The following is a 20053-nucleotide window of genomic DNA, read 5'->3' on the forward strand; positions in this document are numbered from 1 at the left end:
TTTTTTTTCTATTTCGGTTTGTATGAATTTTAAACTTTCTGAATGTTTTTTTTATTTCGGTTTGTATGAATTTAAATTATATGATATTATTAGTTTTAAATTTCTGATTTTTTTAATTTATTAATTAATTTTTAATATAAAAATATATATAAAAATGCAAAATTAATTCGTTTTTAAAATTGATATATTCCGACGAACTTAGTCCTCGGAAAATACCGACGGACTACGTTCGTCGGTATAGTCCGAGGAATGTTCTCCGTCGGTATATAGTTTTTCCGATGAACTCTGGTCTCGTGTGTCCGCATCGGAATATCGTCGGAAGTTCGTCAGAATGACGTTTCTCGGTATTCGTCAAACCAACGTCTGTCGGAATATACCTAGGAATCCACTACGTCGGAATTGTCCGAGGAACGTTCTCCGTCGGTACATAGTTTTTCCGATGAACTCTGGTCTCGTGTGTCCGCATCGTAATATCGTCGGAAGTTCGTCAGAATGACGTTTCTCGGTATTCGTCAGAAAGTCGTCGGAAGTTCTGACGAAATTCCGACGAATTTTTTTTTTCCGACGAAACGATACCGAAGGACAGGTTCGTCAGAAATTCGTCGGAATCGGTCTATTCCGACGAATTTCTGACGATTTCGGCCATCAGAATCCCCCTGTTTTCTTGTAGTGTGAATTTGTTGAATGAATGAATTCAGTTTTATCTTTTGAATGTGACCTAAGACAAAGCCGTCCAAAAGAAAAGAAAAATAGGGGTACGAGCTTTTTAAGAGACTAACACATCGTTACCATCAGAGCCGGACCTGAGTTATTAGAGGCACTATTCAAAAATACACATATAATATAAATATTGCACATCATTTTTATATTATAAAAATTTGATTATTAAATATTTTCAAATAAAAACAGTTGAATTTATTGGGATTTAGATAATTAAACAATAAAATAATCGTTAAAAGTAACTACAGTTTTTTTTTATCAAAAAAAGGTAACTACGGTTTAGTTTTGATCTCTACGAAAAACTGAAAAAAAATTCTATTTAATAAAAAAACGATTGTTTATAGTGAGAATAACGAGAACGTCTAGTAAGTTTCATGAAAGAAATTGAATGTTGTTTATTAATTATTTATCATCATTTAATTCCAATGCTTTTTTTATTTTTTTATTAATTTTTTTTTTCTTTTTTCGTCTAATTAAAAAAAAAAAAACTAATCGTAGGCCGCCACGTGTCGTGGGACCCGCGACACAGTAACGAAATTCAGCTGAGATCAATCCTTAGCTTAGGAGTTTTCGGCTCCGATCCGACACAAAAACCAAAAAAATCAATTTTTTTAATATTTTTTTTTTAAAGATTTTTCCTATGGACCCTGCATTGCATGTGATCTAAGCTTCCGATATAGCAAACATACTCATTCTACATTCGATCTCATTCGTATTCACATACTCTCTGATTATCACCGTTGTATCAACTTCGAATATCATCACCATTCCGCCACCAGTGGAACCAATCATCAATTTAGACGCTATATTATCCCATGTACAAGCTGATTTACGAATTTTTTTAGCGAAATTCAGTTGAGATCAATCCTTAGGTTAGGAGTTTTCGGCTCCGATCCGACACGAAAACCAAAAAAAAACAATTTTTTAATATTTTTTTTTTTTTAAGATTTCTCCTATGGATCCTGCGTTGCATGTGCTCTAACACTCTATCCAAGCCCGGCTTTGGTTACCATGGAGCTTCTTGACAGAGTGGTCGGAGTGCAACTATGATTCATGATTTGTTCACAGCAGACTATATTAGTCTATATTGCCAACAACTAGATAGATATAGATTCATTCAGTCGAGGTAACAAAATGGACCATAGAGATTTCTCTATCCAAAAAAGGAACATGACTCGATACAACTCGTTAAAGTGGTTTTACTATTTGAGATTATACACGCAAAGTTCAAATGGTAATTACCATATTCTATCAGTATTTTGTTTACCGTCTCTAATACTTATATCATTCACACCTTTACCACCAAAATACTTATATCGCTTTGCGTTACCAATAGTATCCATCGTTCAATTAATCTATGTCTAGTATGATTATAAAGAACCTTTTTTCTTCTATAAAGTGAACTTTTAGAAAATAATTATAAACAAGGATAGAATCTCTATTCTTTAGTGTATCGAATCAAGTGTCCAACTTATAAACTTTTAAGTTTAAATTAAATAAAGCAACACAAAGCGAACTTCACGGCTTAGGGTTTCTGAGTACTCGTATGTCGTTCGGAATCGCGCTAGGCGTGAGTCGGACGGTCAGTACGGACCTAGCGAATTGTAAGAAAATCGGAGATTAATCGATGATTAGTTTTGAGCATCTTTTAAATTTTCTGATATTTTATGTATAATAAATAAACATTTGCATAGAAAATAGTGTAAGTCGTTGTGGCGTAGTGGTTTCAGGGCTCGTTCATGCGTAACAGGTCACGACTTCGACGCCCTTAATGCATTTTTTATTTTTATTTTGTTTTTTACTTGTTAATGGCATCGTAAATTTATCATCTTCTTCCTCCAAACATTTTAGGGTTATACAACAGTTTTCAAAACCGCCATATCTTAATTTTCTCAGATTTCATCATTTCTTTTGCGTTTTTCTTGATTTTTATGTTTCAAACTTGTAAATTTAACATTTAAGACCCGATTTCAAGCTTAAAATGTAAAAAAAAAAAGTGAATGATTTTCACAATCCGATTTCATGCCCGAATAGGGTCAAAAAGCTACGCTTGACCACCGCCAAGCATTTTCTCGCCACTTAATCGGTCTGTGCGGCCGCGTTTTAAAACCTGGCTTGTATGTTACTATTAGGCCAGATCCCAGTTAGCCAACTCATATTTTCATGTATATAACTAAATAAAAACCTTAGACTTAACTTTTGAAATTTGTAGTAGTATTGTTGACATATAAATTTCGGCTTAGTAATATAAATTCATTGACAAACGAAACATAGACAAAGGAAAAGTAAACAAACAAGTTGTACACAAAGACCCAAAGTGCAGGTCCAATTTTAACTATATACTATTATAAAATTTTGACATTTAGATTTCTGCTTTGTTCAGAAGTTTATTCCAATTTGCTTCGACAAACAAAAACAATACAGCTGGCTAACACCAGACCCTTTATGTACGACTTCTATTAATTAAAGGGATTATATCTAATCCCATGTTGTTATCCAAACACGGTTGAGTAGAAGACACTAAACTACTACTTTGTCCCCAAACTGTAATAAGGTGATTAACGTTGATTATCAAGAAGAAACTCAAACAAAACATATTATTTTGTTTGGATAAAAAAAATCAATCATACACTCTCTAATAAAAAAATGTTTTTTTTATTTGGGCTTAAATATTATAACCAGTGGCTCTAATAAATAAGAATATACATAATTGGGCTGGATCTTTTAATACAATGGGCCTTATAGTGTTTTGGCCATCATAATGCAAATTTCCGGCGAGTTCTTAGACAGAACCAGATCAACAACGCCTACGACCAAAACAAGAGCGGGCAGAAGAAAAGAGATCAGCTTTATAATACATACATAAAGTAAGTTCATAGATTCATGTCGTGTTCTGAAATCAAATCTTCTTTTATCAATAATTCATGCGGAATAATCATTTAGTTTCGTGAATCAAGAATTTGAATCACGATTTGCTCATCACTTGATTCTGGCTCATTTGGATCATAAAGATGATAACTTTCCTATATACTAGGGTTCTTGAATCTCACATGGTTACTTCTATGTGATGGTTAACCAAATGGGTTTGTGTTGATCGAAAACCAATATTTGAAACAGATTTTGAAAATGGGAAACACTTCCTCGATGCTGACTCAATACGACATTGAAGAAGTTCAGAGCCATTGCCAGGATCTATGTCAGATTCTCTCTCTCTCTCTCTCTATGTCTCTTCTGTTATTTGATTTTTGGTACAAACCTTGTAACTGTGTGTGTTTGTTGATCGTTCAGTTGAGCAGCAGGAGATACTCTCTCTGTATCAGAGGTTTTGCCAGTTAGATAGAAACGCAAAGGGGTTTATATCGTCTGATGAGTTTCTCTCCGTCCCTGAGTTCGCCATGAACCCACTCTCTCAGAGGCTGCTTAAGATGGTTGATGGTTTGAACTTTAAGGACTTTGTGGCTTTCTTGTCTGCTTTCAGTGCCAAGGCTAGTCTTAAACAAAAGGTTAAACGTAAGTATGAATAAAATCTCTTTTTTTGAGGCACATCTTTACTTTCACCTATTTTGTATATTTACTAATCATTGAAGTTTCTTGTTGTAGTGATCTTTCAAGTCTATGATTCGGACGGAAACGGGAAGGTCTCCTTTAAAGATATCATGGAAGTGTTGCGGGACTTATCGGGGACATTCATGTCTGATGAGCAAAGAGAGGTATGTAATTTGAAAGTTAGCAACCCTTTTAAGCATCCACCTTTACTACACTAGATTAGTATGGTTAGGAGGATAATGAGCATTGTATAAAACTCAGCAAACAAGTGTTTTAACCAACCACCATGTGTTACTTTTGTGATATAGCAAGTACTAAGCCAGGTTTTGGAGGAAGCAGGCTACACGAATGACTCTTTCTTAACACTGGAGGATTTCATTAAGGTATATACTTATATGTTTGATATGATTGTAGCATCAGAACTACAGACATAAAGTTCTGTCTTTTTGTTAGACTGATACTTTGTAGTATAGGATTCTGATGCTTGGATCTTGTTTCTTGAATCTGGTATGTCAACAGGTCTTTGGGAGTTGTAAACCGGAGATGGACGTTGAAATTCCTGTGGATTAGGGTTTTACGAGATCATTCATATGGTCAAACTCTAAAACTCAAAATCTCATCATGTATTTTGTCACACTTTGTTAGTAGAATAATCCTTGTTGATTTGATCAAATACCATCGCATGTTTTGTCAGTCCCAAAACTGACTTCAGCTACATGTACGAATAACTTTCCTCTTAAACCATTTTTTCTATTGATTTAGTCGAATGAATGTAGTTGTTCTATTAGTGAACTGCACTCAAGTTGTCACTATCGCTCCATGTATCGCTTTCGCCTTCTCCATCATCGCTTGCAACAGCTTGAAACCACTAGTGTGAAAATGTTAATGCTTTAAATGAAAGAGATGATGGTATCTTTGTAGTAGACCACACGTCTCAAGTTGAGTTGCTGTTATGATTCAAAAGAATGTTGTTGGATACGATAATGCAGTTATATATTAGAAGACTGTGTTTTCCTAACCGGGTTGACCCGGATGGTGAGTGACGAGCAGACTATGATTGTCACATGGATCCCTTTCTTGATATGTAAATTAGGCTTAGGAAGTCAGACAATTTTGATGAACTAATGATTATAGCATTTTATGTTTTTCGGTTTCATGGTCTTCTTGATGCTTATTATAAGGGCTTTTTGTTTTGTTTTGTTTTATTTCATTAATTTTTTTGGATGAATGTGAGATGTTATATTGGATGATTTGTTGTATCTGTTAACATTTTACAATATGAAGATTGAAATATGGTTTCTTGTTCAAACTAAATCCTATAGTTGAACATTTGTTCAGTGTGCAACTATTCCCATTCAAGTGCTTCAACTATTAAAGGTCACCGAGACTACAAGAAAGTAATCTCTATAGGTAACATATACACATTTCACTTGATCATATATATAGTCTCCCTGATAAAGATGAGTTAACTTAGGATGAACAAAGAGAGTTTCTTTTAAAGAAAGGCCGAGAAAGAATTTCATTAAGCTCGTCTCTGTTGTACAACACAATTCTATCAGCAATCAAACGAAAAACTAGCCTTATAATCGCCAGCAAAAACCGTCTAACTGCCTTAGGATCTCACTCTTTTCTTTTTCTTCTTCTCTGATCTTCCTATCACTCTTATTATAACTCTCACTTTCATATATATACACATACATCATCGTCGCAAAACAATTAAAATCAAATTAAATGGTATAGTAACAAAGAATGTTTCTATAATAATTAATACCTTCTCTTGTTATGTCTTCCTCTCTCGGCCATCCAGTTTCTTAACACATTGCTTCTTCAACTTCATTTGCTTGGTAATGCATCAGTTTCTCTAGCTGTGGTCTAAGCTCCTTGTTGCAAAACTCTTCATACTCTTCTATAAACCCTCCTTTCTTCTTCACTTCAACCACCACAAGCGACGTTGTCAACTCAAATATCTCAACCTTAATAGTCAACGGCCCTTTAGCTCCTTCTCTACACCCTTCCAGCCTCACGCTCCAATCCTTCTTCCTCACCGTAAACTCAGCCGCCTTCCCAATCTCTTCAAGCTTCGATATGATCTTTGCAACAGGAGCAGCAGATACAAACCTAGCCCCTTGTCCACCTTCTTCAAACAAACCGGAAAGATCAAACCCGGTAGAGAATGATATCAGGTCAAACGCATTTAGACTCGCGGGTCTAGGCATTGAACCAATTCTTTTGATATCAAACTCTAAATCTCCCTCTGAAGATATAGATGATCTGCCTGTTGACAATGATGACGAAGAATCGTCTTCGTCATCATTGTCATCCTCTCTACATAACTTATCGTTTTCGATGTAGAATTTCACATCTTTAAACCCTTTCTTGAACCATCTATGCTCCATGATCTCAGGTATAGTGATCCTAGTATCCGGATTCGTGTCTAGAATCCTGTTCATAAGCCCTCTTAGTTCAGGAGAAAACCATTTAGGGCAACGAAACAGTCCTTTGTATATCTTCTTATACATAACCAAAACGTTCTTGTCATCAAACGGTAGATAACCAGCCATCAAGACAAACAAGATCACTCCACAAGACCAGACATCAGCTTTGGCCGCGTCGTAGCCTTTCCTCGTCAGAACCTCGGGAGCCAAATAAGCAGGCGTCCCGCAAAACGTTTGGCAGATTTTTTCTTGCCTGAGCTGCTCGGAGACGACGCTGAGACCAAAGTCAGAGACCTTAACGTTCCCTTCGTCGTCCAAGAGAAGATTCTCTAGCTTGAGGTCGCGGTGGTAGACGCCGCGGCTGTGGCAGAAGGCGACGGAGGAGATCAGCTGCTGGAAGTATCTCCGGGCGGTTCCTTCCCGAAGCCTTCCTCTGGCGACCTTGTCGAAAAGCTCTCCGCCTCTTACGTACTCCATCACGATGTAGATTTTTGTTTTAGTAGCCATGACCTCGAGGAGGTGGACAGTGTAAGGGTGGCGAACGCGGCGGAGGATGGAGATCTCTCGTTTTATATGACCGGCCATTCCGCTTTTCACGATCTTCTCCTTGTCGATGACTTTGATGGCTACGTTCTCGCCGGTGTTAATGTTCCGGGCTAAGTAGACTTTAGCGAAGCTTCCTTGGCCAAGAAGCTTTCCTATCTCGTACTTGTCCATGAGTATAGAGCCTTGTGTTGTTTTTGGACTCCTAGGGCTCTCTGGAGTTATCTCTTTCTTCACGTCTTGAGTCACGATTAGACCGAGGAGGCCGGCCATGAACTGCAGCGGCTTTTGGCCGGCGATGGGCAGAAGTGGCACCGGTGGAGATAGAACTTGAGCCATCGGTCGGCACTTCACCGGAAAATGAACCAAACGAAGAAACGAACGAAAATAAGATATGGTTGGGTTTGTTTTGTCTTGGTGGTAATCGTGTCTTAACATGGCCATTTCGTCTTCGTTTTATAACAGTTTTCGAGTTGAGATTGCTGTATGTTTTTTATTTCTAAAAGATTATTTCATGTTTAATAATAATCTGAAAAAGTCTTATCTCATTTACTTTTATTAAACTATTGGTGTAGACTGTAGTGATGTCGAAGTTTTAACCTAATCCGTTCTTTTTGTCCAGCAGATGAACACGTTGGATGGATTATCGAAATTATTTTAGAGACATATATTAAACTAATATGGTTTATCCAATATGCGAAGTTGCAAAGTCAAATTTACAATAACATATTCTGATTTCTTAAGGGACAGATAATAAGGTTGACGTATCAAACCTGTGTGATTCTGGTCGATAAGCAGATCATGGATCGTTAGGATGTCGTCACACATCTGTATTTCCCCAGTTACAAATTTGGATTTTTGTGATAAGAGAGAATTATAATCTTAAAGAAAGATTTTAGGTGTTAGTTGTGGGAACCACGTGGGTGTGGCTGAGCAGGTGCTGACTGTAAGTCGTCGACTTCACGTTGCCGACAAAAGCCAAAAGCTACAGAAGGACTCCAAAGAGTAATTGTGATATCTTAATATCTCATCTCATAAATGATGTGTATTGTGTGATTAATATTAATTTTGAATTTCGAATTGATTACTTTTCGTGCATAGTTATTGTCCAGATCTTTATTCTGAAATTGTCATGAGGATGGATGGAAAATTATCAATTGGTCAGATATTACTTTTAACAATGGTTTTAAATGGGTTAGATAGTACCCTCGAATCCTTGACAGTGGTTTTGAATATGTTATCATCGCAAAATAAGAATGGTGATATGCCAAGATACTTTTAGTAGACGAAAACAGAAGAAAAAATAGGAAAAAACATATATAGTAGAAAAAAAAACAAAATAACGGTGTTTACTGCATTAATTTTTTTTTTGTCAACAACATCAAGTTGATGCAACTATTAGAGCTTCATGGTTGCATTAACTTGGAAACTAAGCAACAAATTTATATTAAGTGGCGTCAGTTAGAACTTTGGACATCAAGAACGCAAATTAACACATGAAAATTTTGAACTTAGTCCAGACTAATACCTAAAACTACTTCCATTGAAAAAAATATACCTCGTAATATTTCCAGAAAAGCTAATGCTAATATATATATTAAAAATGGTTATGCTAAAAACCTGAAATGCAAGCACGACGAAGGTTTATCCTGTTTCGTATATTTATTGTATTAAGAAAATAATACATAAAATGAATATAACTCGATGACAGAAGAACAAAAGATCGATGTGAAGACCACGTTAAGATTCACATTTTTTGGATAATTCTTATCGTTGTGTATTACATAAATAAAATAAATTATCCAAAAGAATTATTCAAAATTCGTAATTAGTGAATGTGTAAGAAGAAAAAGATAACGTGTAATGAAGAATTATGTTAGCGTTGGTCAAGAATGATATCCTTTCGAGAGCAGGTCAATAAGTTGTTTGAGTCACTGCACAAACACAATGATTTGTATCCGAGTCTGATCAGATATATTGCGTACATCGAACATGAACCATGCTGCCATGCATACCAAATAAGCCACGCGCGCCATTTACACTATTACATATGCATAAAATCAATTCTAACTTATCATACAAAAACAAATAGTCCAAAATTTTGAATGAATTGTCATATATATATATATATATATTTCTTTTTATCATTAATGGGCGATCCCCACTTCAGGCAAAATTTTATACTCCTTCAGTTTCATAATACATGAAGTTTTGATTCTTACACATATTAGGAAATTTATTTTTATTTTTTTTAAATTATTAGAAATAGAATTTAAAATTAATTTATCTAACTATAAACAAAAATAGAAAAAAATACAATTGGCTACATAATTTTTGATAAAGTCAAAGTTATCTAGATATGTGTGAAAACATCATCAGTTGTGAAAGAACAAAAATCACCTAAAACATCATCTATAATGAAACGGAGATAGTATTGTTTGCTACCAATATATAGTTAGATGAAAGTTTGATTTTATCAAAACTATGAGCGTGAAGTCATATCCACACAAAGCATTGTGCTTTGGTTCAAGCTCAGAGCAAACAGGTAATGAATTCAATTCCTTGATTGTTATTAGCTTAGTGATGATATTTATGGGGTCGTTAACTTGACCAATCTTTACAAGATTCAGCATTAAGTCCAATCTTTACAGATAAATCTCGGTGTAAACCTCTGCTGTTCTCTCTTGGCAGTGTATGTGAAATCTTGGCAAGTAAGGGACACAATACATTGGACGAGAGGAGAAGACTATACATGTGAACAATCTTGCTGCATCTTCATGGCTTTTCTGCTTCAATATTGGCTTTTAAAAGGATGAGGGATTACTACCAAAACACATCAAATTGATTTGTCAGTTATAAACCTATTTGCTGGTATTTTTTATCATCGATTCTGACTCTAGACTATATGGAAAAACTGGAAGATGATATAATACAAGTTCTTAGATCAAACTCTGATTAATAGTCTAATAGATGGATAGGTAAAGAATAAATGATAGTTTTGAGAGATGGTCACCAACATACATATACCTCGTATGATAGTCTAAGATCCGGAGACTGATTGATAAACACCGATAACTAATAAAGTAAAACAACTTGCCTACAGATATTGCAGAGATATACTGTTTTGCATGGGATGAATTGCGGGGCAAATCTCCTTTGGCAGAGAAGCATTTTGCTTGCAACTCAAGCAATGCCAAAACCATCTGCCATAGGAGTATTCGCCCAGTAATCCAGCCATACATTGATGACTGATGATTCCTCTTTCTTCACAAACATGCATCTTCAATAGTTTTTAAAATCTTACACAGCTACATCTGAGTTATGTAAACTGGGACTAGCAAAGTGTATATATAGTTGATGAAAGTGCCGGTAACGAATGCATATAGAAGTCATATTCTGTGGCATATCCTATGTTTCATAGAGCATATGTGTCTAGTATAATCCCAAAGACCAACCCCTTCATGCGGTCCTCATGCTTCTGATTCGGACTTTAACATCTCTTCTTTTTTCTTTTACCAGCCTTTTTTCAGTACTGAAATACTTTGCTTTTGTATTGTATTGTATACGAAGTTTTGTGATTCATGATTTTAATAGGTATTGTTCCATAGTATATGCTCTTTACATCAAGGTTTATAAATGCATTACATAGTTCCTTTTTTCATTTGAAGCAATCAAGTAAGAGAGGGGGGAAAGACTAACATTTGGTAGAAAAGCATTACAGGGTGAATCTCTATTGGCAGGGGACTCTGATCACTCAATTTTTTTGTCTTCATTTTCCTCTGCCAAAGGAGATTTGCCTAGCAATTTTTTCCTGCCTTTATTCATTTCCCAAATCTAGTACTTCGATGATTTATGTTAGAGTCGTTGTTAATATTACCATTCATACTGAAACTTTCATATAGATAATGCATGTAAGCAAGTTGTTGACAACAAAAGTTATTGATATAGATAATGCATGTAAGCAAGTTGTCAACAACCTAGTTTTTTTTTTTTTTCATTTAGTGAGGTCTATTATTTTTTTTATCAAGTCATACATTTACATTTTTTTAACAATGTTGTAGTAGACACAACAACTATATTGTCGAAGCATCTACTCTAAACGATCAGCTCCTTTCTTTTAGTTTCAACCTTATCTCTTTTGTGTTTTGAGAAACAACCTTATCTAAGTGTTACAAAAAGAAAGAGAAAAAACCTTATCTCTTTGATAGAGGCTTAGCCAAAGAATGCTCTCAACCCAAAAGAGAATCCGAAAACAAAGTTCAACAGTCAAGTCTAAATGATTAATCTACCGATTTTACAAACTCAATAGAAAATCAGGGCATGCACCTGCGAATAGAACGTCAAATAGGGTCGAAAATAGTAAAAGATCCTTAATATTTTTTGATAGTAAGTTTAGATTCAAATTCATAAATAAATGTATAACAAAAAATTAAAATAACTATATCTAAATTTAATTCTCGTATTTATTAACCACTAAATGTGAAGATAATTTACCAAAAAAGTTGTTTCACATAACCAAATGAAATAAACTAAAAATAATTAGCATTAATACAATTATATCTCTTTGGAAAGTAAATGTCGATATTTGCTCTAATATTTAATATTAATTCAGAAATTTAAATTTTTAATTTGATTAAGTTTAGAAAACTTATATGTATTAGTCTTCTAATAAATACTGAGAGAAAAATATACATATTCTTCACCAAATGCTCTACAAAAAAATCATTACGTATATTTTATATTACAAGGTAAATATAAATCTAACTTTTTTTATAACGATGTTTTGACAAAAAAACACATAAATCATATAATTATAACATAGTTACAGTAATGTTATAGGCAATATAATTTTAAAATTAAAATAATTATCTTAGATGAATTTTGTTTTTTTTAGTTATGAGCAATTGAGCATGCTTTTTATAAAGTTTGAGACGCCCTGCATAAAATATATAGAAATCGAACATGTTTCTAAAATATAGTTATCATAACAAATTGGTTCAAGGATTTTTAGGTATGATTGATTTGTGGAGACGTGATTGCCACTAACTATATATTTGGCCATATTTACAGTTGGAAAAAATTTTCGTGATAAAGTTTGCTAACAAGGAAAAAGAACAAATGGTTAGATACTATCAAAATCAAATATGTGCATCGTCAAATAGCTAATGATCAAGTACAATAGCATGCAAGCTAAGGTTAATTTGTTGTAGATGGATATACTGAATGAATATGCTGCCTGAGGCATAAAACTTTTACCTTTGACTTTTCTAAAGCCAAATCGTAAAATCTATAAAGGTGAAAAAAGAATTGGGTATATACAAATGATGAAATTTTATTGATGTATTCGAATTTATATTCTACAGACTATAATGGGATAATTAATAAAAGTTGGATTCTATATCTTAGTGGTAAACTAGACTTAACTCTTTAAATATTTTAACATACTGAGGATACTAGTACTACAATTGACGAGTTAGTCTCTACTTTTCTTTAATTATTCTTATGGCTGAGTAAAAATTGTCTAACTCTGATCAAGGTGTACTACAATTGACGAGTTAGTCTCTAATTTTCGTGTGATATTTCTAACTTGAAGGTTACTTGACAGAGAGAAGGAGAAACACTTATTTCTCATTTCTCAAAACCTAGCTAGAGTGTTGATTGTTCTAAACATTAAACCTAAAGGAGTTGATAGGTTTCAAACATTAAATTTTTGAAAATACAAGTCGGAAATTAGACAATTTTAAGAAAGAAACATTCTCCTATCATATACCATATATATGTGATTTGGAACGTATATTTCCAAAAGAATCTAATGTTTCAAGTTTAACACTGCCAACAAAATAAAATAAAAAGTTTGTGGGGTTTGAATATAAAAACCTGGAGAGTACAATACCATGGATCTTCCATTTCTAAAAGAATCAGTTTATAGTTAATCTAAATATTAAACTTTTACTAGTTGTCCCTGTCAAACCTTTTGGTAATTCAAAACATTATTTCCTAGAATTAACCATCTTAGTTAATAAATAAAACCCAAACTTCCCCACAAATTCATTCAATTTTTGTAGAAAAATATAAAGGCTCGAAAAGTCTTCTTTTAAAATCTTAAATTCTGGAATGTTAGGTACATGTTTGTCTAGACATGAGATCAGCCTTTGATAATGTGTTAGATTCGGGTTTAATTATGGGCTTCCAACTTAAAACCAATTGGTAATTAGTGGATTGCCCTAACCCTTTTATATATTATTTAATGTCCCTTAGAATTTCCGATGTGAGATATATATCTCTAATACCCCTCCTCGAGATGATGGCTCTTATCGGCCAGAAATCTCAGAACTTTAGGACAGTTATACTCGGTCGAGCGAGTCAATTACGACCTATATATCCGGTCGGGTAGGGTTAATATTAATTAGGGGTTTAACTTATTAGGATCTGGGCTCTGATACCATGTTAGGTTCAGGTTTAATTATGGGCTTCCAACTTAAAACCAATTGGTAATTAGTGGATTGACCCTAACCCTTTATATATTACTTAATGTCCCTTAGAATTCTTGCCAATTGGTTTTAAGTTGGAAGCCCACAATTAAACCCAAATCTAACATGGTATCAGAGCCTAGATCCTAATAAGTTAAACCCCTAATTAATATTAACCCTACCCGACCGGGTATATAGGTCGTAATTGACTCGCTCGACCGAGTATGACTGTCTTAAAAAGTTTCCGAGATTTCTGGCCGATAAGAGCCATCATCTCAAGGAGGGGTATTAAGGGATATGTATCCCACATTGGAAAATCAATAGGATATTAAGTAATATATAAAGGGTTAAGGCCAATCCACTAATTGTCAATTGGTTTTAAGTTGGAAACCCACAATTAAACCTGAATCTAACATAATGCTTTTGCTTATAATGCTTTTTTTTTACTAACACCTATACATAAATAGTTATACAGTTTTAATACGCCATCTTGGTCATTTCCCAATTCGAGTCTATATAGTTTCTTAATGATCCCATTGATTTATTACAAAACCTATTAGATTTTGGGCTGTACGTATTAAAATAGCTTAATATCATAAAGTTATAAATAAATTATCAAGTAAAGTAGAACACAACTCTAGAGACTCAATGCTCTGATGACCGTATAATATGGGGGGAATATTCTTTAATAGATAATTATATATGCGTACGTATGTGAGATTATATTCTAGATCAGAAGGATAGTGCCACTGAATATGCTTCTTGCATGTTATATATAAACACAATACAAACAATTAGTTTAGAGCTGAAAGATATATGGAGAAAGGTGCAAATGCATTACAGGGCAAGATCTCCTTTGGCAGGAAACTATTACTCCATTCTTGCATATGCATTTATGTTTGTGGTAAGCTCTCTGCCAAAGGAGATTTGCCCGGTAATTCTTTTGTGCCAATATTTTATCTAAATTTATTTTGGGTTAACTACATTTTACATTTTTAGTAAAAATGAAGCTCTTGGATCTATAGCTAGTCGAAGTAGACACTAGTTCCTGGATCCATATCATGTTTTGTTATGTTTCAATAACTACTCATAATATATATCTAAAAACATGGCCACAAACAAATATTCTTTTCTTTTCGCGTGGCCATCAATAGATGCAAAGTGATGCATGAAGGTCTTGAATTCATGAAGCAGGTAAGTGAGTAATGTACATTGTTTTTTAAAAAATGTTTGCGAATCTTCTTCTCATGCAGATAAATGACTCATGGAGGCTGGAGATTGCCGATCTCGATGTCAAGTCTCTCGAATAATCTTGATGACACTCTCGACGTCTAGAGTATAGACTTGGATTTTATCAGCCAAGCTAGCTCGCATGCGTGACTGACCCCATATTGCTTATGTTTTCCATCAAATCCATCTAGTAGTTTTGCTAATTAATTGCTCTCTGTATTTCTCACAAAAAAAATCTTGAGTGATTGATTCCATTCTTTGTGACTTTATTAAACACATAATATGTCAACTGTTTAAATGCAAATCCAAAGTCAAAAGTTTTTACTTGATACATAAACAATAAAACAACTAACAACTGTTGACTATAGGCCTGGACATTTCAGATATCGGTTCGGTTCGGTTCGGGTATTTCGGGTTTCGGGTAGTTCGGATTAGAGCTAGAGGATCCATTTAGTACTTGACTTATTTTCGATTCGGTTCGGTTCGGATAGTTTCGGGTTCGGTTCGGTTCGGTTCAGATAGTAAATGTAGGAACCACAAAATATCTGGAAAAAGTTCGGTTCTCATTTGGATCCGGTTCGGGTTCGGATAGTTCGGGTAGTTCAGATAATTTGGATAAAATATCGGTTATTTAGGGTAAAATATCAAATAATTAGGATGATTTAGATAAAAAAATTTGGATATTTCGGATTACTTTGGATATTTCGGATAAAACTATCCGGATAGTTTTGGATACTTTCGGGTAGTTTGGATACTTTATAATAATTTAGTTATTCCCAACTATTTTCAGATACTCTTAATAGAATTTTAAATTAAAAATATAGATTTAGTGATGTTATATGTATATATAATTAATATTTTTATATATTTGGGTACCCGTTCGGTTCTCGGTCTGGTTCCAGTTCGGCTCGGTTATTTCGGATATAAAAATATAAGAACCATTCGGATATTTGAAGGTATTGGTCCGGTTCCGATTTTGGATATTTTGGTTCGGTTTCGGTTCAGTTATTCGGTTACGGTTATTTTGCCCAGGGCTAGTTGACTAGTTTGGTTGACAACAAAGAAAAAAAAAAATCACAAACAACTTGTTTACGTACAAATCTAAAGCCCACTAACAGCCGAACAAAAACAAAACGCGGCCCAATCTGGATCAAAAAGCAAAGCTGAAGTGGCAGACAGAGATTGGTTGAACTATCGTGTCTCGCATCGCCTTGACACGTTTACGCATTAATTCCAAAAAAAAAGAAAAAAATCTGAAATGGAATTTATAAGGTTGGGTGCGACCTTCGTCTTTCGTTGACCATCAAAGCTCTTTTCTCCGTGTGAAGGGCAAGAAAATCATCGAAGCCGTCGGTTTTCGTAAGGTGATCTCTCTTCATAGATCGAAGCTACTCGTTTCTCTCCTCATTATAAATCTCCTTCCGATCTCTGATTCTTTCTCGTACTGATTGTTTTCTTTCTCCATCGTCATTTGTGAGTCTTTCTCATCAGATCTGTGTTTATGCTCCTTTAGATCTGTTTTATTGAACGATCTGTATTGAATTCATGTATGGGTCTGAGGCATTCTCGATAGATCTGGGTTTTTAGATCAGCTGGGTTGAGATAACTTTAGCTCTAGCCTAATAAAGTGTCGATCTTTGTTCTTACCCTCGACTCGTATTGATAGTGGGTTACGAAAAATTGTTCTGATTCATTGATTGTAGTTCGTGTTTGTTAGCATTGATGCATGGAAAAGTTTATAACTTTATGTCAATGCGTGTGGAATTGTATAGTTTTTCATAATTTTCAGAAGCTGACTTCGGTGTTTGAATAAATTTGAATTTTGCATGAAAAGTTTATAACTTTATGTCAATGCGTGTGGAATTGTATAGGTTTCATAATTTTCAGAAGCTGACTTTGGTGTTTGAATAAATTTGAATTTTGCGTTAAAGTGTATAACTTTATGTCAATGCGTGTGGAATTGTATAGGTTTCATAATTTTTCAGAAGCTGACTTTGGTGTTTGAATAAATTTGCATGAAAAAAGTTTATAACTTTATGTCAAATGCATGTGGAATTATATATTTTTTCATAATTTTCAGAAGCTGACTTTGAAATAAGTTTGTGGGTGGTGTTTGAATAAATTTGAATTTTGCATGAAAAGTTTATAACTTTTTGTCAGTGCGTGTGGAATTGTACAGAAGTTGGATCAACGATACTAGAATGGGAGGAGGGTTCAGAGTTTTGCATTTGGTGAGGCCTTTCTTGGCTTTTCTGCCTGAGGTGCAGAGTGCTGACAGGAAGGTGCCTTTCAGAGAGAAGGTTATCTACACTGTCATCTCTCTCTTCATCTTTCTCGTCTGCAGTCAGCTTCCTCTCTATGGAATCCACTCCACCACCGGCGCGGATCCGTTCTATTGGATGCGTGTCATTCTTGCTTCCAACCGTGGGACTGTTATGGAGCTTGGTATTACTCCCATCGTCACGTCTGGGCTTGTGATGCAGCTCTTGGCTGGTTCTAAGATTATTGAGGTTGACAACAATGTCCGTGAAGACCGTGCCCTCTTGTAAGTGTTATTGTTGTTGTTGCTGCTTCTGTGTCCGTGTGAGTTCTTATTCAACTTGCTTTGTAGGAATGGTGCTCAGAAGCTTCTTGGTATTCTGATTGCCATCGGTGAGGCGGTTGCATACGTTCTTTCCGGAATGTATGGCCCCGTTGGTCAACTTGGTGTTGGAAACGCCATCCTCATCATCCTCCAGCTCTTCTTTGCCGGAATCATTGTTATCTGCCTTGACGAGCTTCTTCAGAAAGGATACGGTCTCGGCTCAGGAATCTCCCTTTTCATCGCCACCAACATCTGTGAGAGCATTATCTGGAAGGCGTTTAGCCCAACCACCATCAACACCGGCCGTGGAGCTGAGTTTGAAGGCGCTGTTATCGCATTGTTCCATATGCTGATAACTAAGTCCAACAAGGTTGCAGCTCTCCGCCAAGCATTCTACCGGCAGAACCTTCCAAACGTTACCAACTTGCTAGCCACAGTCTTGATCTTCTTGATTGTGATCTACTTCCAAGGGTTCCGTGTGGTTTTGCCTGTGAGATCAAAGAACGCCCGTGGGCAACAGGGTTCTTACCCCATCAAGCTGTTCTACACCTCTAACATGCCCATCATTCTCCAGTCCGCTCTCGTCTCAAATCTTTACTTCATCTCTCAGGTACATTACAGACATTCTTGAATCATCTCCACAGTAACATAATGCTAACATTGAATCTCTCTTCTGTGGTCAACAGCTTCTATACAGGAAGTTCAGTGGAAACTTCTTTGTAAACCTTTTGGGACAATGGAAAGAATCTGAGTACAGTGGGCAATCTATTCCAGTTAGTGGTCTAGCTTACCTCATCACAGCTCCAGCAAGGTAATGCAAAATATCATCAATGTTTGCTTTAATCCACATATTGTTATCTCCACCAACAGACTTGATGAATATATGCTACTATATGGTTGCAGCTTCTCGGACATGGCAGCTCACCCTTTCCATGCTCTGTTCTACATCGTCTTCATGCTCACTGCTTGTGCTCTTTTCTCAAAGACATGGATTGAGGTCTCCGGATCTTCTGCTAGGGACGTAGCTAAGCAGCTTAAGGTAATAGAATCATAACTGCTCTCTCAATACTTGGTGTGTTTGGGTATTTGATATTGTAAACTCCATGTGTGACAGGAACAACAAATGGTGATGCCAGGACACAGAGAGTCAAACTTGCAGAAGGAGCTGAACAGGTACATCCCAACAGCAGCAGCTTTCGGAGGAGTTTGCATCGGTGCATTGACCGTTCTGGCTGATTTCATGGGAGCCATTGGGTCAGGGACTGGAATCCTCTTGGCGGTCACAATCATATATCAGTATTTCGAGACCTTTGAGAAGGAGAAAGCAAGTGAACTCGGCTTCTTTGGGTTCTAAGTTAGCTACAAAGTTGTAAAACTTTGCTTAGGCAAAAGCAGAGAAGGCACGCTAGCTTCTGATGTGCCAACCTCAAAGGGTTCTAACACAGTTTGGGGTAGTCCTTTCTTGTTGTTTAAACAAAATTTTCACTTGTAGTTTTTTTTTCTTTTAAATACAGTTTATGTTTTTTTCTTGCTTTTATAAGTTGAAACCTTTTGTGATAGACGCTTTTCTAATGTATGTTTCTAGAAGTTCATTACCAAATAAACAATTTACATATTGGAGTTCAAAGCTATATATTTCTTGTAGCCAATGTGAGAAAGAAAAGCCATCAACGATGTTAAGAGGTGGTGGAACTGAAGCTAAGCAGAAAAACCTCAACTGTGGAAGCAGCAGTAGAAACTATAGTGATGGTTTTGTTACAAGGATAAGTGATGTCAACCACCAGCTAATGCAAGATAATAGTTATGATACGTGACATGCTTATACTTTAACTTGTGAATTCATGGTCTCTACTCTTTCATAGGATCTAACTAACCTCCTACAGTAAAGACAGAAAGTCTTCCAACGAGAATTTGAGCTTTGCCAAACGCGTTTAAAATCCCTTCTTCTTGTTAAGTTTTTTTTCTTCCTCTAACTAATTTCTTGTCTGAAAGTTTTGGTGACTAACACATGTACCATACATATATCTCTGTTTATGTGGATCATTTTATTTGACTTGAAAACTAGTTAAACAGAAAGCTATACAAGGTGGAGCACAAAGGCAAAAAGTTAAAAAGACACGAGAACTGTTGCTTCTTACTTTAGTTTTAGTTGCACTGATCCAAATTAGAGTTTGCCTGTTCCTTAAGTTAACACAAAATGGTAAATACACTCAACAGTTAGAAATCAAATAAACAATAATCGGTTAATCATGTTTATAGCCACCCAAGCTAGTTTTGACACCAATCAAATAACAACACTAACTCGATTATCTAAAATCCCAACTACCAGCAAATAGAGAGGATGGTCATTTAGATCCGTATGGTACTACATGCTTACACTTTGACTTCTATTCCACCATTCATGGTCTCCATACTCTATTGTAGAGAGAAGATCTAGGGAACTTTCCTTTTTTTTAACGGACTATCATACATACTAAGGACCTGACTGGTTTTCCCGCTACGACCCGCAAACGTAGCTTTTGTGG

General features: G+C 35.4%; 3 protein-coding genes across 6 annotated transcripts; 2 read left to right on the plus strand and 1 right to left on the minus strand.

Annotated features, from left to right (window-relative positions):
- Positions 1 to 3492: 3492 nt before the first annotated feature.
- Positions 3493 to 5023, plus strand: LOC106337690 (calcineurin subunit B-like). The gene is made up of 6 exons (XM_013776816.1): positions 3493 to 3587; positions 3838 to 3916; positions 4009 to 4230; positions 4321 to 4430; positions 4575 to 4649; positions 4786 to 5023. Exons 2-6 carry the CDS (start codon positions 3847 to 3849, stop codon positions 4834 to 4836), a joined length of 528 nt encoding a protein of 175 aa, XP_013632270.1. The 5' UTR covers positions 3493 to 3587; positions 3838 to 3846; the 3' UTR covers positions 4837 to 5023.
- A 781-nt stretch (positions 5024 to 5804) lies between these two features.
- Positions 5805 to 7662, minus strand: LOC106337689 (CBL-interacting serine/threonine-protein kinase 13-like). The gene has a single exon (XM_013776815.1). It carries the CDS (start codon positions 7581 to 7583, stop codon positions 6078 to 6080), a length of 1506 nt encoding a protein of 501 aa, XP_013632269.1. The 5' UTR covers positions 7584 to 7662; the 3' UTR covers positions 5805 to 6077.
- An 8541-nt stretch (positions 7663 to 16203) lies between these two features.
- Positions 16204 to 19155, plus strand: LOC106342527 (protein transport protein Sec61 subunit alpha-like). 4 transcript variants are annotated; one of them, XM_013781486.1, is made up of 6 exons: positions 16204 to 16308; positions 17124 to 17489; positions 17556 to 18138; positions 18215 to 18339; positions 18432 to 18567; positions 18643 to 19155. In XM_013781486.1, the coding sequence occupies exons 2-6, from the start codon at positions 17146 to 17148 to the stop codon at positions 18880 to 18882; spliced, it is 1428 nt and encodes a 475-aa protein (XP_013636940.1). In that variant the 5' UTR covers positions 16204 to 16308; positions 17124 to 17145; the 3' UTR covers positions 18883 to 19155. The 4 variants fall into 4 exon arrangements, with proteins under 4 accessions (XP_013636940.1, XP_013636941.1, XP_013636943.1 ...); XM_013781487.1 differs by having other exon boundaries at positions 16237 to 16417; XM_013781489.1 differs by having other exon boundaries at positions 16248 to 16417; positions 17105 to 17489.
- Positions 19156 to 20053: the final 898 nt, after the last annotated feature.

Source organism: Brassica oleracea, chromosome C4 (assembly GCF_000695525.1).
Source record: "Brassica oleracea var. oleracea cultivar TO1000 chromosome C4, BOL, whole genome shotgun sequence".
NCBI classification, from domain to species: Eukaryota; Viridiplantae; Streptophyta; class Magnoliopsida; order Brassicales; family Brassicaceae; genus Brassica; species Brassica oleracea.